The following is a 26,843-nucleotide window of genomic DNA, read 5'->3' as shown; positions in this document are numbered from 1 at the left end:
CGCAGGACCACCGCGCCGGGCCCTGGCCGCCCCGACTTTGTGTTAGGAGGCAGTTGAAGCCGCACTCCGCATCCCTTCATACCCCGCTTCTCGCCCACCTTACCTCGTTGGCCAGACACAGCACAATAGGCAGCTCAGAGGGTGAGAAAGAAACACCCCCGGCAGAGACCACGAACGGTGCCTACCCCCCACAAAAAAGTAAGTTGGACCGCACTGGAGTTGACGCTCTTGCAGAAGGTGTGCCGGGCCTTCGCGTCTCTCCCGGGCCCCCTTCCCACCTTCCAAAAGGCAACAAACATGCAGCTTATTTTCCTTAGGAAAGGAGAAACTATATTCATTGAAAACGCTTTCCTCTATTGGCTTGTGGATAAGAAGCAAGTCGCCCCAAATCAGTTTTACACACGGTCGGTCGGCTGGCTTCTTCCTCGCACACGAGTTAGGAATTTCCCTGCTGCCTTACTAAGAAATATCAGAGGGAACGTGTGCCAGACAAAAGATACTGCCTATAAGTTCAGACGTCAAGTGCCGTCTCGAAATTTGGGGAGTGTCCTCCAGCTCTTTATTTCTAGCGTTCAATAAGGTTAAGGTTGAAAGTCCTAAAGTTGAAGTCATACAGTTTGCTCATTAAGCAAATATTTATTGAACATCTACTCTGTGCTCGGCACTATTTTTGACACTGGGATACCACGGTGAACAAAGCAAAAAGACCATCTTCACCCACCAGGAATTCAAACTAGTGGGGTAAACAAATGATGAACAAATGAAAGGTATAGAATGTCAAATGGTAAGTGCTATGGAAAAGGTCAAAGCAGGGAGAGTGGTTGGAAAGTATGTATGGGGGTGGGGAGGTAGTGATTATTTATAAGAGGGCTCACCTGGAAGATGAAGTTTGGCAAAGATCCGAAGGAAGTGATAGAGCAGAGCCCTACAGATAGGCGTGGGAATAGCAGTATTGGCAAGAGGAACAGCAAGTGCAAGGGCCCTGGGTCTGGAAGTTGTCTAGTGTGCTCAAGCAGCTGCATAGAAACTCTTGTAAGTGGCATGGAGTGAGCAAAGGGACAGTAGTGTGAGCTGAGCTGAAGGATAGGGTGAGTGTGTATTGGGGGTCTTGTGAGCCATTGAAAGATTTTACTTTGGCTTTCACTCTGAGATAGGTGCTGGATGGTTTTGTCTAGGAGAGTGACTGACGTGACTTAGGTTTTTACTTGCCGCTGTGTGGAGAATAGACTGTAGCGAACAAGGGCTAACAAGGGAGGCTACTTAGGAGGCTATTGTAATAAACCTTTCAGCCAAACAAGATAAAGTGCTTTATAAATCAGTAGTAAGGTAAATTTCCAGTTGATTTAAGTGATGTAGAGACTGAGGACCGCAGCCATTCATCTGTGTTTTTGTTTCTTGTGACTAGATATTAAATCTGTAGAACTGGCTTGAGACACAGTGACAATGTGGGATCCAAATAACATCACTTGAGTTTAGATAGAGATTGATTTTCTTAAACATTTAAGCAAAAACGTAATTTAGAGCAGAATATTGTTTTTACGGGCTTAACATCAGCACAGTCTTTCTCTTGGTGAAGATTTTCTATTTCAACTTTTCTTTTCTCTTTGTGGTTATGAGTTGCCAAAGCCTTTAAGGAGCAGACTTTCTGAAATAGTTATCTCTTTGATATGTGTACCATATTGTTTTGCCTATTATTGTAAATTATTTTGGGCTTGAAGGAAAAGAAATCGTTATCAAGTTTATACCTTTGAATTCAATTGTCAGTCTTACTCAAATGTAATTTTAAATAAAATTGATGGGTATGTCATTGTGGGTCAAGAGCACAAATCTATCTTTGCTTTGTTACAACTGCTGGTTTTAACTTAGATGTTGGGAATTCACTCAGGTGTCAGTTCAAGAATACTGTGAGAGTTAAGTACCAGAATATAAGACAAAGCACTTTTTAAAATAAAAAGCTGATATGAAGAGGAGTTTTTATAATAAGTCGTTTTGTACTAATTAGAACATTAATTTTTAAAGCATTCTAAAATTATTTTATAATCCATAAAAGGTACCAGTATATCTACCTGAGCTCTTCTGAAGCACGGTTCTGCTGAACTTCACTGCCCTGAAGCTTTTGGTTATAATTTATGTCATCTGACTGCTTATAAGAATGTGGTGTTTGCAGAACATAATCTCTTGAACATTGCTTCTCAAACTGTTTCTCCATCCATTGATATACATAGGCAGACTTTTTAATGGTTATGTATTTCATGTGTATAAAAAGTGTAAGTCATCAAACCTCTTGCTGAGGATAAGGCTAAGATATAGACGATAGATAGATAGACATAATAGGTAGATAGATCTCTCTACATATCTGTATATGTATAGATAGAGATATATGTATAGATATCTATCTATATTTATAGATATCTATAGATATATCTATCTCTATCTATACATATATCTCTCTCTATACATATATCTATCTACACATGTATCTCTACATATGTTTATAGAGAGACCTATATATATATTTAAATTTAGAAGAATTATTAGAAAATAATATTATAGGTATAACTCAGATATGGCAAAATTAGGACAACATGCATGACTTAAGGACTTTATAATAGTATACTCTGTAGACCTAAAGCACCATGATTCCTTAGGATGCTTATACAAAATGTAGCTTCCTGGACCCACAGAATTAGGATTTCTGAAAGATTTCTCTGCATCCTTAACAAGCTCTCCTGTGGGTCCTTATGTACACAAAAGTTTGAGAACTGCTGTTGTTAGACCTAGGTTATGATAGGTAAGTGGACCAGAGGAAGTGGACTGGTAGTTTTCCAAACTTGTCCTGATATTTTAATATTAGATTCAGAGTTCATATTTAGAAAGGCCAAGTATCTTTCTCATATTTCCTACCAGTTCTTACCAGCTCCCAAGCCCTCAGCCCTTGATTGAAAGACAGATCCATGAGGATATGTGCAATATCTTGATTCTTTTTCTTTTTCTTCCCTAACTGCTTTGCTCACAGGAGATACTAGATAAATGAATGAGTGAATACATGAAGGAACTCATTCATATCTTTATGCTGCTTTCAGATTGTCCATAGCCTCTCCCACCAGTTTTTACTTGCCCTTTTCCCTTAAAATGTTACCATCATCCTTAGTTTAACCAACAGTCCTGTTATCCAGTATTCTGATGACAATACTTGTTCATTTATTCAACAGATATTTATTGGGTAGACAATGGGAATACATTGATAAGAAGACATAACGCTTGTCTTCACTAACTTTTAGTGTAGTCTGGGATACTGAAAAGTAATCATTTACAAACAGTGTGATAAGTGCTGTGATCATCTATGAAAAAATAAACATATAACCCCTCTTTAAGGGAGTCAAGGAAGGCCTCCTGGAGGAAAGTTTTAAGAAGCAGTGGATATTCCTTTGTTTTAAATGTAGAAAGAGCAGCAAGGAGGATGAGGGGTGAGAAGAAGGTCTAGGAACTTAGTGATGATTTTGAGAAGGCACTTTTGGGAGAAAACCATATTTCAAAGTGCTGAATATTAAGTGGTGAAGATGTGATTTAAAAGAAGCTTGGTGGCAGAAGGAAATACGTAGCCAATAGATTGAAAAGAGTCAAGACAAAGTTTGTGTGGGTTCTCTTTGTTTACTTTTTCTCCCTTGAACAATAATAGACATATTAGTAGACCAACAGAAGGACCTGATTTAGAGGAAGATGGGAGAAACTGAAAAAGCAACGGAAAAAGAGAATAATTCATTAATAAAGCATTCAGTACATATAAAAAAATATCTACTGTGTGCTAGGTACTTGCTGTTGTGGAAGTTGGGCATGAAATAGACAAGGCTCCTATCCTCATAAATCAAGTTTCTGCATATGAGAGAAGGAATAGCATCAAGGATGCAAATGAAGAGTTAGTCTTAGAGAATTAAAGAGAAAATGAAGAAGAAAAGCAAATTTAGAGTTGAAGCATTCATTTCAGATGAAATGCTATTTTTTTTTACATAAATGTCACATTTATTGTTTCAAATACAATTCTGTCTGATTTACTACTGATTTTGTGTGGAAAAATTAAGACAGCTGACATTATATGACTCATGTCAGAATTGTGGTGAACACTATATAATATCAAGATAATTCCATCTAGACTATGAATAAATGATAGTTCTTTAGTAGAAATTTCACTAGTCATGAGGCAAAAGTGATTAAGTAGCTATCTGCTTTTCAAAGACTGTAACCTTCAGGTGAAAAGCTTTTAACCAGAGTTGAAATGACACTGAAGAGGTGAGGATGTATTTTAGAGTGGCATAATAACACAGAAATGTCACAGAAGCATACAAGGTAGACGGTACTAAAAAAATACAGACCATCTTGATAAGAGGAGTGTATGGAAGATTTGGATTAAGATAGAAGAGTAAGCATAATTTACGTAGTCATAGAACTGAGGGAAGCAACTGGTGAGAGAAAATCTAAAGGACAGGATTTTGAGGGGGATCGTTGTTTTGTTTTATTTTTTAATTAGCATAAGTAAGGACTAGGCAGAGTGTCAGGAAGGCGAGTTTGGTTTTCAGCACGTTGAATGAGTATCCCCGTGGGATGTTGCAGAGTATGCAATGGATATACATGGTTTGGAACTGAGGTGGGTGGTCTGAGCCAGAAATAGAGATTTGGAAGTTATCAGTAAACATGTGAATATTAATTTGATGCCTTGGGAGTAGATGAGCTTGCCCAAGAGAGTGAAAAGTTAGAAGAAAAAAGCATTGAGGAAAGCAACTTTGGGAACACTAATGTTTAGGAGATAAGAGGGAAAAGAGGGCGCTGAAAAACAGAATGCCAAGGAGTAGCCAGAGAGATAGAGGAGAAAAACAGAAGAGAATGGTGTCACAGATATATAAAAGAATAATTGATGAGGGAGCGATAAATGGGTTTTGTTGTTAACAAATGGAATGAAAGGTGTCTGTGAGACCTTCAGCATGCTTTTCCTCCCATATTCCCTAACTTGATAAAGATCATTTATTTAGTAACCCAAACCCATCCCCCAGTGCAACTCAGCACTGTCCCAGAGTCCTAGATATTCTGTCTCTTTAGTATGTTTTGTACTTGTCATCTCCTAGTCTTTCCACAGCTACTTCTTTTAGTTCAGATTTTGCTTATCTCTGATTATTACACTAACCTTGTCACTGGTTTCAGTGACCCATTTTGTCTTTTTTAACCCATTTTCCACATTGCTACTTCCTGCTGGTGATATATAACTGCCATTTATTAAGTACTTACCAAGCAGTTTTCTAAGTAGTTTAATCATCTCGATAACCCTGTAAGTTATGTTATTATTATTATAGGTTTACGGTTGAGGAATTGATGTTCAGAGAGGTTTAGCAATATGTGGTAATGTAACATATTCAAGTCTGCCTGCTAAGTTGCTTTAGTCATGTCTGACTCTTTGTGGCCCCATTGACTATAGCCTGCCAGGCTCCCCTCTCCACAGGGTTTTCCCAGCTAGAATATTAGAGTGGCTTGCCGTTTCCTCCTCCAAGAAATCTTCCTGACCCAGGGATTGAACCTGCGCCTCTGGTGTCTCTTGCATTGGCAGGCAGGAACTTTACCACTAGTGCCACCTGGGAAGCCCATATTCAAGTCTACCCAGCCAGTAAGTGGCAAAGCTAGAATGTAAATTCTGGGGCCTCAAATCCTAGCCACATAGTGCTCCCCAAACACAGTTTAGTCACATTACTCTTTTTTGTAAAATTCATTGGTTTCCCGTTGCATTTCTGATGAAAATCCAACCTTCTTATGTTGACCCAATCTAACATTCCTATCTTCTTATTTGACCCAGGCCTACCACTTAGTCCTCCATCCTTCATATTCATAACATGTTCATCCTTGTCTCCCATGCTCCATTTCTGAAATATTCACATTTCCTCTCTAGATGTCATGAGCTCTCTTGCCTTTACATTTTTCTTTGCACATTCTGTTCCTTCTGCTAGGCATGTCCTCTTCTTTTTCCTAACTTTGCTATGATACCCATCTTCAAAGCATCAGCTCCATTGAGACCTCCCATTATTAGAGGTGTTATTGTATAGAGTCAGCTTTCCTCTTGGACACCATCTACCCACCCTTCTAAGCTTTACCTTTGTGAGCAGCCTTAAACTGCACCACAGTAATGCAAAGATTGTTAGTTTGGGGAGAACAGCTGGCTCAGGAACCACAAATATTTAAAAACTTAAATGACTGAGGTTGAGGGCTTGAGTTTAATATTTATTACATGCCCAGATTGATATAGATTTGAGGCATCATATAGTGGACACTTTCTGCCTTGCATTTGAAAAGGAAATAATGTGTTTTTCATTTCAGTCATATACGGCCGTTTTGCCAAATGCTTGATGGAATTCATGTAACACTATATTCACGCATTCACAATGTTTCCATTCCATGGTAGAGACCAGTATTATTAAAGTGTATGTTTCAGGTGAAGATAAAGCTGTTTAACTAAGAAGCTCACATCCAACTGACAGTATATGCTAGATTTCTGTGCTGTTACGAAAAACTGATATTTGAGTGTCCAGTGATTGTGTCGTCACTGCTGGTTATTAGATATTGATAGGATGTTAAGTACTGTAGAAACGGAAGTGAAGTACGCTAGTGATAAAGTTTAGTCTAAAGGGAAACAAAATGAGGACTAGCAATTGAGGGTCTGCTCTGTGCCAGGCAATGTATTAGGTACTGTTTCAGTCTGTTTGGGCTGCTGTAACAGAATACCATAGACTGGGGGGTTTGTAAACAACAGATATTTTATTTCTTACTATTCTTTTCTAAAAAACTTTTATTTACTTACTTATTTTTGGCTGTGCTGGATCTTTGTTTCTGTGCACAAGCTTTTCTCTAGTTGTGGCGTACAGGGGCTACTCTAGTTGCAGTGTGCATCTTCTCATTGCAGTGGCTTCTGTTGTTGCAGAGCACAGGCTGTAGGGCACGCAGACTTCAGTAGTCACCCTGTTCAGGCTCAGTAGTTGTGGTGCATATGCTTAGTTGCCCTGCAGTCATGTGGATTCGTCCCAGATCAGGGATCAGACTCGTGTCCCCTGCTTTGGCAGGCAGATTCTTAAACACTGGACAATCAGGGAAGTCCTATTTCTTACAATTCTGACAGCTAGAAAATCTGAAAGCAAGGAGCCAGCAGACTTGGTGTCTGGTGAAGACCCACTTTGTGGTTCATAGACAAGTCTTCCTACTCTGTCCTAATATGGCAAGGGGTGAGGAAACTCTCCTAGGTCTGTTTCATAGGGGCAGACAGAGCCCACTTGACCTAATCACCTGTCAAAGACCCCACCTCCTAATACCATCACACTGAGATTAGGATTTCAACATAAGTATTTCGGAGGGCAAAACCTGGTTTGAGTCAAATTGGTCTAGAGTACATACTTATTCTAATTCATTCACATTTTAAAATACACACTTGGAATAATGCTGAAGCAGGTCTGTTTAAAGGAAAATATTAAAATACTCATTGGAAGGACTGATGCTGAAGCGCCAATACTTTGGCCACCTGATGCGAAGAGCCGACTCATTGGAAACGACTCTCATGCTGGGAAAGTTGAGGGCAAGAGAAGGGGGTGACAGAGGATGAGATGGTTGGATGGCATCATTGACTCAATGGACAAGAGTGTGAGCAAGCTCTGGGAGATAGTGAAGGACAGCGAAGCGTGGCATGCTGCAGTCCACAGGGTCACAAAGAGTTGGATACAACTGAACGACTGAACAACAAAAATGTTTTAAAATAATGTAGTCATATTACTTACAAGAACAGTTACTATCACATACCAAACCATAATGTGATAAAATGAATAAAATGAGTTTAATAAAAGAAAATTTAAAATATAGGAGGCACACTCATATCTAGTGTACAAGAATAATGTTCCCTTTAAAGACTTGGTGCCAAAATAGATTGAGTCTTAAACCTAAAGAATAAAGAAGTTGTACCTAGACCAAGAAAAAACCATAAGAGGCCTAAAGTAAATAATCCACTCTTTAAAAAGGGAAAAAATTGATTTTAAGAAATAAAAAGTGCTTCCAAATACTTCCCTGGTGGCTCAGATGGTAAAGAATCCACCTGCAGTACGGAAGACCTGGGTTTGATCCCTAGATTGGGACAATCCCCTGGAGAAGGGAACAGCTACCCACTCCATATTCTGGCCTGGAGAATGCCATGGACTGTGTAGTCCATGGGGGTTGCAAAGAGTCAGACACTACTGAGCGACTTTCACTTTCACTTTGGCTTTCCTGGTGGCCCAGATGGTTAAGTGTCTGCCTGCAATGCAGGAGACCCGGGTTTAGTCCTTGGGTCAGGAAGACCCCTTGTTAAAGAAATGACAACCCGATTCAGTATTCTTGCCTGGAAAATCCCACAGATGGAGGAGCCTGTCAGGGTATAGTCCGTGGGGTTGCAAAGAGTTGGATACAACTGAGTGACTAACACATACAAATAAATGATTTTATCCTTATAAATGAGTTTCATATAAAAATCATTAATTTGTAGAGTCTTTAGATGGGAAAAAATAGCTTCGTTTAATAGGTTGGAAACTCCCCTAAGATGATAAGGAGAGAAATAAGCTTCCAGATCTACATAAAAGGTAAAAGTTTATTTTGCTTAATTGAGATTGATTGACATAATGAAGGGTGATAATATATAGATTAAATTCCTTTACTTTCTTAGGATGAGAGAGGTTTCTTTCCCTATTGTGGACATCACTCCTTCCAACTTCTCTGCCCCTTGTGCATTCGGAGGGCACTGGGCAGGCAGGTAGGAGTGAAGAGATAAGATTAAGAAGTTCAAGAATTAACAAAAGGATCAAAGTAGCCATTGTTACAACAAGCTTTAAAAGTTCCCTTTTCTTGGTTCTGTGCCCCACAGCTCTCAACTTCTGGCTGAAATGGTCATGGTTTCCCTTGAAGAGTGTAGAGCAGATAGAGAGAAGCTGTGGCATCAAGTTATTAAGATAACCTAAATAACTACCTCTATAATCACTACTTTCCCTCCTTAGGGATTTTGGCCTTGCAGCTTCATTTCTAAGGAGTAATAATTACAGAAATTCTTGGTAGCTTATATTCTAATTAGCCCCAATGAGCATTAATCTGATTTAACGTGACTTATTATATCATGGAGATGACAGAACCAGCATTATTAGAGACAGTGATGGGAGGGACCTAGGTAAGGCCAAGAGTCAAGCCATTGGAAATGGCCTCATTAACTTTTTAGATGAATAATCAGTGGGGCAACAGAGACCAGTGGGAACTTGAAGGATTGTTTTATGGAGGAAAATATTAGACTCTTAAATAAAAAAGTAATACTATAAAATTCAGTTTTCAAAAAAGAATTTTAGATGGCTTTGCTCACAGATTACTTGAAAATATGGAATTTATTTAAATGATTCCAAATGTCAGAGTTTTGCCTTATAGTAAATATAGAAATTATTATTAAAATTTCAGAAAGTGAACAGAGATGATAGAGTAGATTTTGTTCATCTTTAAATTACAGTATTTTAATAGAAAAAGTTACAGCTATTCAGTAGTCTTAATAATGCTGTGGAAAAGGTAATTCATATGTACTAGAAGAGACTCAGAGAAGGCAATGGCATCCCACTCCAGTACTCTTGCCTGGGAAATCCCATGGATGGAGGAGCCTGGTGGGCTGCAGTCCATGGGGTCACTAAGAGTCAGACATGATTGAGCAACTTTTCACTTTCATGCATTGGAGAAGGAAATGGCAACCCACTCCAGTGTTCTTGCCTGGAGAATCTCAGGGACAGAGGAGCCTGGTGGGCTTCTGTCTGTGGGGTTGCACAGAGTTGGACATGGCTGACGTGACTTAGCAGCAGCAGCAGCAGAAGAGACTAATGTATTAATCAGTTCAGTTCAGTTCAGTCGCTCAGTTGTGTCTGACTCTTTGCAACCCCATGGACTGCAGGACCCAGGTCTCCCTGTCCATCACCAACTCCCAGAGTTTACTAAAGTCATGTCCATCGAGTCAGTGATGCCATCCAACCAGCTCATCCTCTGTCGTCCCCTTCTCCCGCCTTCAATCTTTCCCAGCATCAGGGTCTTTTCAAATGAGTTGGTTCTTTGCATGGGGTGGCAAAAGTATTGGAGTTTCAGCTTCAGCATCAGTCCTTCCAATGAATATTCGAGACTGATTTCCTTTAGGATGGACTGGTTGGACTTCTAGCTGTCCAAGGGACTCTCAAGAGTCTTCTCTAACACCATAGTTCAAAAGCATCAATTCTTCAGTGCTCATCTTTCTTTATAGTCCAACTCTCACATCCATACATGACTACTGGAAAAACCATAGCTTTTGACTAGATGGACCTTTGTTGGCAAAGTGATGTCTCTGCTTTTTAATATTCTGTCTAGACTGGTCATAACTTTTCTTCCAAGGAGCAAGCGTCTTTTAATTTCATGGCTGCAGTCACCATCTGCAGTGATTTTGGAGCCCAAAAAAATAAAGTTTGCCACTGTCTCCACTGTTTGCCCATCTATTTGCCATGAAGTGATGGGACCAGATGCCATGATCTTAGTTTTCTGAATGCTGAGCTTTAAGCCAACTTTTTCACTCTCCTCTTTCACTTTCATCAAGAGGCTCTTTAGTTCTTCTTTGCTTTCTGCCATAAGGGTGGTGTCATCTGCATATCTGAAGTTACTGATATTTTTCCTGGAATCTTGATTTCAGCTTGTGCTTCATCCAGCCCAGCATTTCTCATGATGTACTCTACATATAAGTTAAATAAGCAGGGTGGCAATGTACAGCCTTGACGTACTCCCTTTCCTATTTGGAACCAGTCTGTTGTTCCATGTCCAGTTCTAACTGTTGCTTCCTGACCTGCATACAGATTTCTCAAGAGGCAGGTCAGGTGGTCTGGTATTTCCCTCTCTTTCAGAATTTTCCACAGATTGTGGTGATCCACAAAGTCAAAGGCTTTGGCATAGTCAATAAAGCAGAAATAGATATTTTTCTGGAACTCTCTTGCTTTTTTGATCATCCAACAGATGTTGGAAATTTGATTTCTGGTTCCTCTGCCTTTTCTAAAACCAACTTGAACATCTGGAAGTTCACGGTTCACGTACTGTTGGAGCCTTGCTTGGAAAATTTTGAGGATTCATTTGTTAGCATGTGAGATGAGTGCAATTGTGCGGTAGTTTGAGCATTCTTTGGCATTGCCTTTCTTTGGGATTAGAATGAAATCTGACCTTTTCCAGTCCTGTGGCCACTGCTGCATTTTCCAAATTTGCTGACATATTGAGTGCAACACTTTCACAGCATCATCTTTTAGGATTTGAAATAGCTCCACTGGAATTCCATCACCTCCACTAGCTTTGTTTGTAGTGATGCTTTCTAAGGTCCACTCGACTTCACATTCCAGGATGTCTGGCTCCAGATGAGTGATCACACCATCGTGATTTTCTGGGTCATGAAGATCTTTTTTGTACAGTTCTTCTGTGTATTCTTGCCACCTTTTCCTAATAACTTCTGCTTCTGTTAGGTCCATACCATTTCTGTCCTTTATCGAGCCCATCTTTGCATAAAGTGTTCCCTTGGTATCTCTAATTTTCTTGAAGAGATCTCTAGTCTTTCCCAATCTGTTATTTTCCTCTCTCTCTTTGCACTGATCACTGAGGAAGGCTTTCTTATTTCTCCTTGCTATTCTTTGGAACGCTACATTCAAATGGGTATATCTTTCCTTTTCTCCTTTGCTTTTCACTTCTCTTCTTTTCACAGCTATTTGTAAGGCCTCCTTAGACAACCATTTTGCCTTTTTGCATTTCTTTTTCTTGGGGATGGACTTGATCCCTGCCTCCTGTACAATGTCACGAATCTCCATCCATAGTTCATCAGGCACTCTGTCTATCAAATCTAGTCCCTTGAATCTATTTCTCACTTCCACTGTATAATCATAAGGGATTTGAATTCGATCAGACCTGAATGGTCTAGTGGTTTTCCCTTCTTCCTTCAATTTAAGTCTGAATTTGGCAATAAGGAGTTCAGTTCTGAGCCACACTCAGCTCCCGTCTTGTTTTTACTGACTGTATAGAGCTTCTCCATCTTTGGCTACAAAGAATGTAATCAATCTGATTTCAGTGTTAGCCATCTGTTGTTGTCCACGTATAGAGTCTTCTCTTGTGTTGTTGGAAGAGGGTGTTTGCTATGAGCAGTGCATTCTCTTGGTGAAACTTATTAGCCTTTGCCCTGCTTCATTTCGTATTCCAAGGCCAAATTTGCCTGTTACTCCAGGTGTTTCTTGACTTCCTACTTTTGCATTCCAGTCCCCTATAATGAAAAGGACATCTTTTCTGGGTGTATTAATGAATTTTTATTATTAAGCATTACCTTTTTCTATTTACACTTTTGTTATAATGAAGTACCCATAACAAGCATTAGGAAAGACAGGGCTTTAATGTTTGGCCTCTTTATTTGTTTATATAATCACTCTATTATTTGACCTCAGGCCCGCTGCTTATTCTTTTCCACGAAATTTCTAGGTATTCAGATATAAGAACAACACATTTCTCTGTTCAGTATGTTAGTATATACTGTTATGCCTTTTGTGGGCCATTGAGGAAGACATTATATGTATAAGATTTCTGGAAGGCAAACTTATATCTTAGAAATTGAATAAACTTAGTTTTACTTAAGCAACAAAGCAAAAATAAATAAGTTGGATTTCACCAAAATTAAAATCTTACATGTTTTACATCTGATAAGACTCTTGTATCCTTAATATATATGTAAAGAATTCTTAAAACATAACAGAAAAGACAATCTAAGTGAAAAAATAGGCAAAGAACTTGAAAAAGCATTTCTGCACAGAAGATCAATAAATACACGAAAGGGTAGTCAACATCATTCATAATTTTGGAAATGCAAATTAAAAGCACAAGGAGATACCATTTCACACTCACTAAAGTCACTATTAAAATAAAAAAATAAATCTCGGGGAGGATATGAAGAAATCAGAACTCTCAGACTTCAGAGGCGGGGAATGTAAAATGATGCAGCCACTGTAGAAAACAGCTTAGTGTTTCCTCAAAATGTTAAACATAGAGATATCATGACTCAGCAACTGCACTCCTAGGTGTATACCCAAGAGAATTGAAAATACACTTTCATTTAAAAAGTGTACATAAATGCATCCAAAATAGAAACAACCCAAGTGATCACCAACTGATGACTGGATAAAAATAATGTGGAATGTTCTTCAGCCATAAAAAAGAATGCAGTAGTACTACATAAAATAACATGGCTGAACCTTGAAAATATTATGCTAAGTGAAAGAAGCCAAACACAGAGCCACATATTATATGGCTAACAGGTACGTGGTTTCTTTTTGGGATGATGATAGTGTTCTGGAATTAAATAGTGGTGATAGATACACTGCTTGGTGGTGGTGAATATGCTAAAGACAAAACAAAAACCCATTGAATTGCACACCTACAAGTAAAAGAAAACAAATCCCAGTTTCAGATTTCAGAGCTGCTTTTTACCAGAGGTATGGCCCAGACCTTTACAATTTCATTTCTCTTTGTTTCTTTTTTAAAATGAGGATGATTTTCCTCATAGGTTTGTTATGAAGATTAAGTGAAGGAACATAGATACAGTTAGATAGAAACCTTTAAGATAAGATGCTAGTACAAAACTACAGAGTCTCTTCTTAAATTTCAAGTGAAATGAACCATAACAGTTGGAAAAAAAAAAATGGCAAAAACTGTCAGCAACAAACAAGGGAAGTGGCACAGCCCAGTAACATAAATCTGGAATAGGCTGAAATCTGGATCACTGTTTTAGGCTTCTAAAACAACCCCTTCCTCTTGGGAGCTGTTGGTGATTTCCAAAATTTTGAGAATGCTCACTAGTAACCCCAGGTCTGGAGAAAAGCAAATTAAACGAGTATTCTTATTGTCTCACTTTTTTGAGTGAGAAAAAAAAACGAGTAAAACAGGTTTGTTGTTGTTTTTAAAGGACTCTCTCTGAGAGAAAAGAAGTCTTCAGGGATACAAGGTGAATAAGACAACACAAGAGAATACTCTAATGTGAGTGGATTACTGCACCCTACAAATAAGTAGATATGCACTTAACAAAACCTCAAAATTAAGAGTCTGGATGTTTCAAGGAAACACGAGAGGTTAACAACCTTACTAAGATAGGCAAACATTTTAAAGAGAATATCCAGTCTAATAAATGTAACATTCATATTGGGTTTATTCTAGGAATGTCAGGCTAAGGTTTAACATTAAAATAATGTAAAGGAAAAACATCATATGATTAGATACATACCACATAAGCCAAGAAAACCACCTAAGCCAGGCAAACAACCTTAGATAAGAATAAAAGGGAGTCAAAGTCACATACATTAAATCAGAGTTTAAAAGGTCTGGGCAAAGTTACAGGGTAAAAATAAAAGCATGATAATTACTCAGACATGCTATAGCAAACTAATGAACTAACACACATAGTGAAGAAAAAGAAAAACAGCATGCAGAAGATGAAGAAACCATAACCTACAGGACAAAAAGGAAAAAGTAAAAATTTATAGTCCTCAACTTTCAATGAAGGAAGTGTCAACATTATTTAAAGAAAAAAGAAAAACCATGTTTTTAATGTTTTTTTATTTAATGTTTTTATTGATGTTTTAGCCTTAGAGAACCCATTCCAGTGTTCTTGCCTGGAGAATCCCAGGGACAGCAGAGCCTGGTGGGCTGCCGTCTATGGGGTCGCACAGAGTCGGACACGACTGAAGCGACTTAGCAGCAGCAGCAGCAGCCTTAGAGAATTCTCTTTTGATGAAGAAACATTTAGCATATTCATCATTTTAACTTGTTTCTTTTTCCTTATTAAATTTGAATAAGTTGACATTTAATGCTTTTATTTAAATATATCCCATTTTTGTAAAAATATTACTATCAGTGTTTATACACAGGAGTGAAAGTAGGTAGGTAGGTAGTAAGCTAAAAGTCTGGACTGATGTTAACTTACGAGTAATGATAGTTTCTGGCTGGTAGGGTTTGAGGTATGTATCAGTCAGGGTCTAGTCAGGAGGCAGAAACCATACCAATTATTTTTAATGTAAAGAATTTGATATAAAGTATTGCTAACAGATATTAAACTGATAAAATGGAATACTAAAGATTTTACAGAGGTAACAACTGTGGGAAGAAGCTCCGCATGTCCTCATGGCTGTAGGACATAGGAAACACGTTGGAATTATAAAAACATGTCCACTCACAAGAGGGACCCTGTGGAGTTTAAACTCCGGTCTCTGAGAAGGAGGTGCTGCTTAGGCTGGTATAAATGCCCATGGGGTTAGAGGATGGGACTAGTGACTCAGTGCTGATGTCTCTGAGGAGGGCACAATCAGGCTACCTGGGATAATATGTGCTCTAAAGAAAAACAGTGTTATTTTGTTCCAGATGGTTAGCCAGAACAGGGAGTACCTTTCCACTCATTAGAAGACTTCCTCTCTGTCCCTCAATAGGGCTTTTAAAAAGTTTTTATTCATACTGGTCTTGTGCATTTCTTAAGTTTATTGCTAGTTATTTTAGTTTAGTTTTGTTCCTGAAAATGAAAACTTTTCTTCTTCTTTATCTTTTAATTAGTTGTGGTTTTTATACATGAAAGCTTTTGGTGTTTAAATATTAATTTAACATCCAGAATCCTTACTAAAATTTTGTTATTGTTTGTCATAGTTTTTACCTCCACAGTATTTAAACTTGTCCTAAATAGCCCTTACAGAAATCTGCTTTGCATTTTGTTATGTGTGGGACTATTGCCAGCATGCTGATTTCTCTTTATTGCTATGTACCATTTCTTTCCCTGAGCTACTGTTGTAAAGATATCATTACAGGTCTCCCTGCTCCTGACCTCATTCTCATTACCAATTTATTCTCAGCACAAATGCTAATGTAATCTTTTAAAAACACAAATCGTGTTACTTTCCTGTTTGAAATTCTTAAATGATCATCCACTGTTCTCCAAATATAATCCTGATTCCTTATCATAAACTACAAGGCTCTATATCTCAGTCAGCTTGGGCTGCCACAACAAGATGCCATAGACTGGTGGGCTTAAACAACAGAAATTTATTTTCTCACAGTCTGGTGCTAGGAAGTCCGAGATTAAGGTGCCAGCCAGTTTGTCAGTTCCTGGTCAGAGCTTCCTTCCTGGCTTGTAGGTATATGCCCATCTTCTTGTGTCCTCACGTGGTCTTTCCTAGTGTATGCATGAGGGATGAAGGAAGGGAAGGGGAGAGAGAGCAAGGACAATCACTTATTCTTCTTCTAAGGCTGCTAATCCCATTATAAGGGACCCACCCTTGTGACCTAGTATGACCCTAGTTACCTCCCAAACCCCTCATCTCCAAATACTCTCAAATTAGGGTTAGGGCTTCAATATAGGAATTGTGGGGGGATACAGCAATCAGTCCATTAACACTTTAAAATGATCTGGTCCCTGCCTGTCTCTTCAACCTCTTCTGAAGGCACTCTCCAGAGTCCCCTAACACACTGGCCTCTTTTAAATGTCTCAGACACATTTGTGCTCCTTTCTTATTTATTCTCTCTGCCTACAGGCTTATTGTTCTGCTCTTCAGATGAGAGATTTCTTGTCATCTTTTAGGTGTCAGTTTAAGTATCTCTTTCTTAGAATCCACGTGTATGAGCAAGTCTCCTAAAATCTTCTGTCAACCCATTGAATTTATTTATTAATCTGTTATAAATATGTATTATATGGCTACATATATGTGTACATAATTTTATTCTGTCACTTTTGTATATGTTCAGAATTCTCTATAATAAAAAATGTGCTTTTTTAATGGAAAAAAGTTCCATTGATAAACTTACTTTTTAACATAGTCAAGCTTTTGCTTTTAATTGATTGAGAAAATCATGCCCACATTCATTGTTGTGTTTTGATAATACCTTTCAGAATTAAAAGGCATATGCCTTTGATGCCATAATTCTAGTTCTAGGAATGACTTGTACATGAGTGTAAAGACATTTATACATGGATTTTCATTGCAGAAAAGCAAAGGTTTGGAAACAATTGAAATCCATCAATAGGGAGAAGACTAGTTTAATGAATTATGGTATAATCATACTATGAAATACTACTCAGTTGTTAGAGAATGGAACAGTTCTATATGTAATGGCATAGAATGATTTCCAAGTAAGAAAGCAAGGTACAAACCATTGTTCTATACTAAACATGGCATCCTTTTCGTACTCCCTAGAGATACACTAGAATTAATCTAGATTATCTTTGGAAAGATGGAGAGAAACTAGCAACAGTGTTTGCTTCAGGAATAGGAAACCAGATGACTGAAGGTTTGAGGGTAATATAGAGACTGACTTTTTCACTGAAAAAAAAAAAATTAAAAAACAATGCTGTGGGAGTAGAAGTGAATGCTCTGGCTGAGATTATGGGGAAGGCTTTTTGAAGAACAAAGATAATAAAAGCTTAATACTACTTTTATCTAATAAAAATAGAAAACATATTAACAGGTAGCTATAATGGTATAAAAGATATAAAATTTCACTTATGAATAGAAATATTATTTGGATGTATTTACTTATTTTTAGGTGGTGATAGTGGACTGGATGGGTTAGGAGGACCAGGTGTGCAACTAGGAAGCCCAGATAAGAAAAAACGCAAGACAAATACACAGGTAAATTGGCATTTTCTTTGTTAACAGTTTTTCTTCACTGATATGATCACGCTATCAGGTAAATTTAACTTTGGTCTTGGATTTTGTTTACTATCCTCATTCTGAACCTAGTAGTAAATTCTGCAGTGATTGTATTTTTATTCATTTATTTAGTTTTTACTCTGCAACTCATGGCTATTATTGGACTGTAGGCCTAGAGTGAATATTGCAAGAAGGAAATGTAGGCAAATAAATTAAAATGCTTATTCTTAAATCTAACTTCAAAGGAATAGATGCCTGTAGTTTTATGAAAAGATTTAAAAATACATGGACACAAGTTTAACCTGGAGTAATGTTCAACTATTATAATAAATCAGTATGTATGTACATAACATGAAGCAGAAAGCATCTTTTGTCTATAATCTTTGGTCGTAATAAACATTTATAAATACTGACTTTCTTGGTTTTATCCTCTATAAATTTGAAGCACTCTTTTTGTTGTAAAGACTGCAAGTGAGTATGAAACATTTTACTTTTCTCCATTTTGGCTACACTGTTAAACTTGCAGTGTGACTAAAACTGGCAGTTAATTTTTCTAGTCTGAGGTCTAGAACGTAGTGCTTTGGGACTACTTCAGTAGCTACTCCCTGAAATTTAGCCAGGAAAAAAAAATTAGGTCCTGTTTACTGTTATTTAATTTTATAGCTATTTGGAGGCATAAAGGTATTTTTAGTTAAAATTTTAAGTGAAAGATTATAGTTGTAGGCTAGCATATTAAATGAAAATTATGGTAATGAAGCTTCTTTTGAAGACTGAATACATCTAGAGTTTGAAATAATTGATTTGAGCTAAAAAAAAAATACCATATTTCCTTTCCTAAATGAAAGAAACCTACACATTTTTATCATTAAATATAATTAAATGTAAACGTTTTTTGGAATTGAAAGGTCAAGAATTAAATTTTCATAAATTTTCATAAATTAAAATTTCATAAATTTCAAAAGAAATTTAACTAAAACCTGGGTTCATAAATGTTAACATTTATGACTTCTTTGATCAAAAACATGTATTTCACTTTACATTCTCATTTCAGGGGCCTTCTTTTCCTCCATTGTCTGAGTATGCTCCGCCACCGAATCCAAACTCTGACCATCTAGTGGCTGCTAATCCATTTGATGACAACTACAATACTATTTCCTATAAACCACTACCTTCATCAAATCCGTATCTTGGCCCTGGTTATCCTGGCTTTGGAGGCTACAGCACATTCAGAATGCCACCTCACGTTCCTCCAAGAATGTCTTCCCCATACTGTGGTCCTTACTCACTCAGGAATCAGCCACACCCATTTCCTCAGAATCCTTTGGGCATGGGTTTTAATCGACCTCATGCTTTTAACTTTGGGCCACATGATAATTCAAGTTTTGGAAATCCATCTTACAATAATGCACTGACTCAGAATGTTAACATGCCTAATCAACATTTTAGACAAAATCCTGCTGAAAACTTCAATCAGATTCCTCCGCAGAATGCTAGCCAAGTATCTAACCCTGACTTGGCATCTAACTTTGTCCCTGCAAGTAATTCCAATTTTAGTTCTCCGTTAGAATCTAATCATTCTTTTATCCCTCCCCCAAACACTTTTGGTCAAGCAAAAGCACCACCCCCAAAACAAGACTTTAGTCAAGGAGCTACCAAAAACACAAATCAAAACTCCTCTGCTCATCCACCTCACTTAAACATGGATGACACAGTGAATCAGAGTAATATTGAATTAAAAAATGTGAATCGAAACAATGTCGTCAGTCAAGAGAATAGCCGTTCGAGTAGCACTGAAGCTACAAACAACAGCCATGCAAATGGGACACAGAGTAAACCACGACAGCCTAGAGGTGCCACAGATACATGCACCACTGAGAAAAGCAATAAATCCGCTCTCCACCCAAGCCGTCATGGGCATTCTTCTTCTGACCCAGTGTATCCTTGTGGAATTTGTACAAATGAAGTGAATGATGATCAGGATGCCATCTTATGTGAAGCCTCTTGTCAGAAATGGTTTCATCGGATCTGCACTGGAATGACCGAAACAGCTTATGGCCTCCTAACAGCAGAAGCGTCAGCAGTATGGGGCTGTGATACCTGTATGGCTGACAAAGATGTCCAGTTAATGCGCACTAGAGAAACATTCGGTCCACCTGCAGTGGGCAGTGATGGCTAATAACAGGCATTCACTTCAGTGTTTCCCCACCCTCTGTGTATTACAGAGGGTCAGTGACACAGGATGTTAATGTTTTACATAATTTTTTAAAATGCATACATGAAAAGATTATTTACCTTTTAGTTTTTATTAATACTCCACTTCATTGCTAGTGCGTATTTTGTATTGTCTTGTTTGCTATCATAAATAAGAATAATGTATATGGGGGTGCATTAGAAAGTACTATACAAATAAATTTTAGCTGTTGTTAAACATAAAAGCCTCTTGAAGCTTCAAGATAATGTATAGCAAACGTAGGCAAGTTTTTACTTTTTTAAAAGTTAAAATCATTGAAAGATGTGTCAGTTGACCCTTGAACAACACAAGTTTGAACTGCATACGTCCACTGATTTTCAGTAAACGCATACTGTAGTACTACATGATCCTTGGTTGGTTAAATCCTAGGATAGGGAAACACAGTTTTGGGGGGCTGACTGTAAAGTTGTATGCAGTTCTTGACAGTGAAGAGATTGGCACCCCTAGCTCCCACATTGTTCAAGGGTCAAGTGTATTTCACTGCTGAACTTCGGCAATATCAAATTAAACATTTAGTTCAAAGAATATTTGAGAATCCATGTAATGTGTTTTCAGAAAGAATATATGTAGCTAAAACATGAAAACATACATTTTAATGGATCATCTAACAAATAGTAGAGTATGACACCAGATTCCTCCCTTACTGGTGTTCCTGAAATTAGTGACTTTCATATTATCAAGTCAGTCTTTCCAGGATGTCTGTTTGTACAGCTACAAGACAGATGTTAGCATATAGTAGATGTTCAATACGTATTTGTTGATTAACTTGTGGATTGTACCACATGAAATTGCTAACGTAAGATCAGTTGAAAATTGACTACAATTAGTAGAGTTGTCATAAAGGGTGTTTTTAGTTGTGCTTTTATTTAGAAATATAACAATATTATGCTCTTCACTCTTCAGTTTTCCTTGATTATTGAGTTGTTTTGTTATTGTTTTCCAGAGAAATAAATAATACAGTATTCTCAGAAGAATTGTGAATACTTTTCTTAATATCATTTCAAACTGGGACATAGAAAAATGAATTTGGCCTTACAGGGCTCTGCTGGCAGAAGAACTACTCAGTGGTGGTTTGAAAAACCTTGTTCTTGGGATCTGAATTTAAAAATGAGCCTCACAGGACTTCAAAATCCATTTTAAGTGAAGATCAATTAAGAGCCAAGGTGAGAGCTTACTGACAGCCATTTGAGGCCCTGCAGGAGACACAAGTTTCTGCTGGGGCTGGGGAGAGTGTAAAAATAGACTTAAAGGTATTCTCTTGAGAGAAGATCAAGAATGGAGACAGTTGAAGGTACACTCATTAAGATTTGAAACAACAGAAACCTGTTTTTGGAGTGGATCAAAACCTGTGACCCAAAAAAAGGATTCTATATGACAGTTGATAGCAATTTACACAATGGTTGGTTGTTGGTAAAGCTCCCAAACTTGAACCATCATTACTGTTGTGACCAAATCTGAAGACTGTGTGTTGATCTGCAAAAGGGATAGTGACAACCATTTAAACCTTGGTGAAATGACAGCAGCAGCAATATTGCCAAGAAACTTAAATTATGCTTGAAAATTTTGATTATATACCCTTTGATTAGTAAACATGAACTGACACTTTTACATGACAGCACTGGCATCACATGTCACAAGCCACTAAGCAGTTAATTATTTGATTCTGTCGTTTCCAGCATAGTCACCAGAACTTTATCCAGTGAACTGGTGTAGTTTGCATCGTTTGGAGCTTTTTCTAAGAAACTACATGTTCTCCAATTGAGAAACGGTAATTGGAGGGTTTGAACAATTTATACAACATAGCAAATGATGAATTTTATAAAAATGAAATATTTAATATCCTATTAGAAGAAAATTATTAATGCTCATGATGCGTATTTTGATTGAATAAAACTTATTTTTTTAAATAGTGTTTTAATTGTGACCAACAAAAACAGCAATTTCATATGGTACAAGGTAATATAAGGTTTTTCCCATTTACCTGTGACTAGTTAGAGGTGAGTACAAAATATTTTAAGCATAGCTGTAAGATAAATATCTTTATAGTTTTAGGAAATGATATAAACTCTCATACTAGGTACTCCTTTGTGTGAAAATTTAACCATTTGAAGCAGATTAAAATGCAGTACATTGGGCTGACTCTTGACATTTGATTGTTCAGTAGCATACTTGAAGATCATATTTTGCTTACATTGTTCAGTAGCATACTTGAAGATCATATTTTGCTTACATTGTAGCTTTTGTTATTTTCTAAATATGTAAGGATCTAGTTAAGTTGTTTTTGGAATCCCAATGAGTGCTGTTTTTTAAGATATAATGCACTGCATGCTATAAACCCAGTTCTAGCATCAGATGGTGATTAAAAAAGAAATGACTGAGTACAGTTAGATACTGAGTAGAACCTTCCAGTGTCCTCAGGAGTTAACACAGTAGTACTCGCTGTGTTCATTGCTAAAACTGGTGAGAAGCAGTTTCTAAAGCCCTCTGTTGCTTACAGTTTTATTAGTTATGAATGTTTTGTGAAAAGGAAATAACCTCTCTCAAATTAGTCTAAAAATACTTGATTTATAATGTGACTTTTATTTTCCATTTCCAAATAATTGTTTTTAAAATTTTACAAACAAGTGAATTTGTTCATGTGTTTAGGTCTTAAGAACACCTTACTTACTTAGATAAAAATCTGTTAAATATCCAAAAGAGGAAAAAAACATGGTTGATTCCAGCAATGAATTACAGGCAAACTGTAATCATAACTGGCGAATGTTTTCATCTATTTGAATTAATTTTCTTACTAGTTCTACATTTGTCTATATAACACTGTCAGAAGTTTTCTAGAGGCTTTTTGGTAGGGAAGTGATGAACTTTAAGAAGGCCAGATATTAATTTGCCTAATATGACTCAAGACTGTTACACAAATTGATGTGGCTTTCATAATGCAAGTGATGAGTTGCCCTAATTTCAAAATATTTAAAGAGGGAATGAGATGCATAATCTTCTAGTAACATCACACCTTTTTTAGCGTAATCCTCTTCCTTCACTGAAAGGACCTCATCTCACATGCACACATATATACAAGGACGCACACACGTGCAGTTGAGCAGGAAATCTTGGAGTTTCTCCTACATTCTCAAGTTTTGCCAGAGTTCAGCCTGGCTGTCAGCAGCTGGCTCCCTCAACAAGACTCGGTTACTGATAGAAAGTTTTAAATCATCAGTTCCTTTCTCAGAACTCGCTTTGTTCATTTCACGAGAGAATTCTTGAACCACTTGCTTCCAGATGCTACTGGACTCACTAATACAGAAATAATTTAGCTTGTAAAAGAAAAATAAATTATTCTTCAGATAGAGTGCTTAGAATTAGATTTGTGATCCGTGTTTTCCTTGTGTGTGAAATACTTTAGAGTACTGCTATTATGATTCTTGTTATCCAAACTAGAAGATTATGTACATAAAACTGAAGATTTTCTTGTACTAGTGCTTATTCTTCTTAGATGAACACAATACAAGAAATCCAATTTGTGTGTGTATGTGTTTAGATTCCCAACTCTTCCTAGTGGTAGGAAAAAAACTGCAATAATAGGTCACCCTGATATCTGCTGACTTTAATCATCCAGGTAAATATTGGGAGTTTCTTCTAATACTCTTCCAAATTTGTTTGTCTTGAACAAACTGAGTGCTAGTACTTACTATTCAACATGTTATAGTAATTGTATTTAATAGTAAATATATATATATATAAGCAATGATTTTTAAAGGGAGCTTGAGAGAGTTTTTTGATTTCTTTTTTGCAGTGTATAGAGGTTTCATATGCATGAGTGTCTTGTTATTTAAGGTCTTTTTAATTAAAAGCATCAAGATTCCCAAAGTTCATTTGTAAATAGCGATTTAGAACTCTCTATAAGATGACTAGATTCTTAGGGAAGCTCATAAAGGCTTATTTAAACCTCGTATAGTTAGCCAATAGTATCATGCTGAGTGCTCCTTCTTTAGGAGAACCAATCAATGTAGGAAGGAGAAAGGAGAGGTCGGTCTTACCTTTTTCCTGATTGGACACAGGAAGGTTACGTACTTTGGTGTGAGTGTTTCCCAGTTGCCCTCCTACCATCTTAAATTCTCCAGTGAAATGCTCTAGAAACCAACCTGCCTTTTCCCTTCCTGGATGTTCTATACTTCAAAATTTCATATCTTTCCTCAGAAGTCACACTTCTTTGTTGGCTGTGGTTGGCTAGATTTTTAAGGGGAAAATGTTTTCCAATAAGTCTTGAACAAAGTGAAGAATATGGGATTAAATTTCTCATTTTTTAAAGACTTTATGCAGAATGAATCTTAATATCTTAGATTTCCGGCAATATGACCACATTTCAGGCACCATAGAAAGCAGTATTTTTATTAGATCAATACCTTGAGAGTACTTCCCAGTTTCCTTTGAGACTTTTCACTTTTTCTCTGCTTCAGAACTCAGAGATTTCCTTCTTATTTCCAAATTTCAGTAACTTCCCCATTTCCTGTATTCCATTTATCCTATAAAGTAGTATAGAAGTCGCATCTGTATTTTTCCAACTCTTGGTACAGTGATGGGAGCTTAGAGGCACCCCTGGAGTAAAGGAACTAGGATGGCATTAGTATTTGCCAAGACAAGTGGTCTAGGGCAAGTAAAGGGAAGGGAATTTTCATTGACAACTTAATGAAAGCCAATGGATAAGCTTCATCTTATGTCGTATTTTGTCAAAACACATTATTTGTAATTATATTAAAATTCTAAATACCTGTCCTTTTCTTGTTCTGTAGGTGATGTAGATGATGTTGCTTGTTAGTTAAAATACCTTTTATAAAAGAAAGTCCTGCTTCTTATCATGATGTATGTGACTTAAATGACTGTTTCATATTAAAACTATTTCTTCCTTATGTACTGCTTACATATACCTCTTTTTGGGATATTAGTTCAGTACTTTTATACAAATCTGAGTGTGTTCCACATTGGTGACATGTATTTTTGCAGTAAATTTTTGTTTTGTTCTTAGAGCATGTTTAAAGTAACACATGCACTAGTGCTGTGATCTGTGGCAAAATTACTGTAATTCAAATTGGAAAATAAAATGTTTCCAGACTTTGTCCAACATTTATTCCTATGGCAAAGGAAATTACTATGTAATACTAATTATTTCTTATGCTGATATGTTTAAGCTACTCTATGAAGTATGTGAGACATCAGTATTTATGGGTTAGTATTAATAGATGGCCTGATGTCTGAAATGGAAGAGAGGAATAAAATTTGGTGTTGGCAGTTCCTAGAAGCACTCATAATAAATACTTTTTAAAAATTTGATCTTCCTTTTACAGTTATAATTTACTAAGGAATTATCTTAACTGACAGTGCATATTAGATTTTTTTAGCCTATATCATTATATACTAGACTTTGAACTTATTTTAATGTCTTCCAACCAAGAAAGATATCATTCACTCCACCATAATCAAAATAAATAGTAATAGTAATCTTCATTTATTGAGAAACTATTTATTAAAATAACATGAAATGCCTCTAGTTAGAATTTGTAACCATTGATTCAAGGCTTGATTGGTGTTTGTACTCTCTGATGAAAAGATTTGTTAATGAAAATAATAAGATTTTAAAGAAAAATGTTTAATCTTGAAAAAAATGTTAGCTTTTTATAAGCATTTATTTCAGAATACTAGTTTAAAAGCATTCTTTTGTCATCAAACCAAGTACCCAAAAGAATTGTAATAGATAATACTTGCAGATTTGCATATTTGAAATTACACACTTAACAGAAAAAAAATGCTTGTGAGTGCTTAAACTGCATATCTTTTTAAAATATTCAAAATTTCAGACTTTTATCAATTTAAACTATCCTGGATTGATAAAACTTTACTATATCAGTGATATATATTACAAGGTTAATGTCTACTGATGTTGTCATTTTTGGCATGGTTGTTTTGGTATGTATCATACATTTGATTGTCAGCTATTGATAGAACTGACATAGCAATGAATCTCAGTTACTTAAAAAAAAATTCCAGATGCCATACTGTGTCATAATCCCATTATATTTTATTTGAATATTCAGTGTTTTCATGGGTTTCTTTTTTTTTTTTTTTTATTTTAGTTTTACATGTTTTTTTTTTTTTTCCTGGTACTTCATATACAGTCTTTTAGAACTGGATCTATTTCTATTTGAATCATAGAGTTTTAAAGAAGTACTCATATTAAATGGTTCATGAATTGCTTTGTGGAAAAATTTGAATAAAGTATGAAATGACTAGGTTACCTCCAAATTGTTTATTTTCTTTATGTAGTTAACATGCAGGTTACAGTTTTCAGAGAAAATTGGCTTGGTAACTGAATGCAGTAGATAATGGGCAGTTTGGCTTCCAACTAGTAAACCAAATAATTCTCAATTCTGAATACTTTTTAATAATTACTGTAAATAATGGTAAGCCAGTTTTCATTTCTCTTTTTAAGATACTAATTTCCTCCTTATTATTCTTTTTCCTTAAACATCTGCTAGAATTTTAAAATTGGAGTTTAACTTATCTTCCACATTTTAGTTTTTTATTCTATAGGTAAGTAGTAAGATGTGTAGAGGTTCTATCAAAACAGTCTGTGTTATTGTTGACTGTTCTTTTCAGGGATCATGCTAAATGTCATTTGTGCATTGTATAATGTTATTTACCAGTATACAGACCTACTATTAGTTGAAATTATGTATGGCAGGCTTTCTTGAACAATATGTATTGTAAATTTGTTTCCTGTTAGTGTTATGCTTTAGATTCTTTTAAATAAAGCTAGTTTTTAAAGAGAAAAATAACTGTTTTTTAAATGCTTGACTTTCATCAAGACAAGT

General features: G+C 36.5%; 1 protein-coding gene across 1 annotated transcript in view; it reads left to right on the top strand.

Annotated features, from left to right (window-relative positions):
* Nucleotides 1-26,804, top strand: part of PYGO1 (pygopus family PHD finger 1) — a 27,339-nt gene extending 535 nt beyond the window's left edge. The window contains exons 2-3 of the mRNA XM_010836783.1: nucleotides 17,623-17,708; nucleotides 18,781-26,804. Coding sequence (XP_010835085.1) covers nucleotides 17,623-17,708; nucleotides 18,781-19,905 — 1,211 coding nt within the window. The 3' untranslated portion in view covers nucleotides 19,906-26,804. The remainder of the gene's footprint in view (nucleotides 1-17,622; nucleotides 17,709-18,780) is intronic.
* The last annotated feature ends 39 nt before the right edge of the window (nucleotides 26,805-26,843 follow it).

Source organism: Bison bison, unplaced genomic scaffold (assembly GCF_000754665.1).
Source record: "Bison bison bison isolate TAMUID 2011002044 unplaced genomic scaffold, Bison_UMD1.0 scf7180017864066, whole genome shotgun sequence".
NCBI lineage: Eukaryota > Metazoa > Chordata > Mammalia > Artiodactyla > Bovidae > Bison > Bison bison.
Note: the sequence above shows the minus strand (reverse complement) of the source record. Positions and strands in the feature narration are given on the sequence as shown.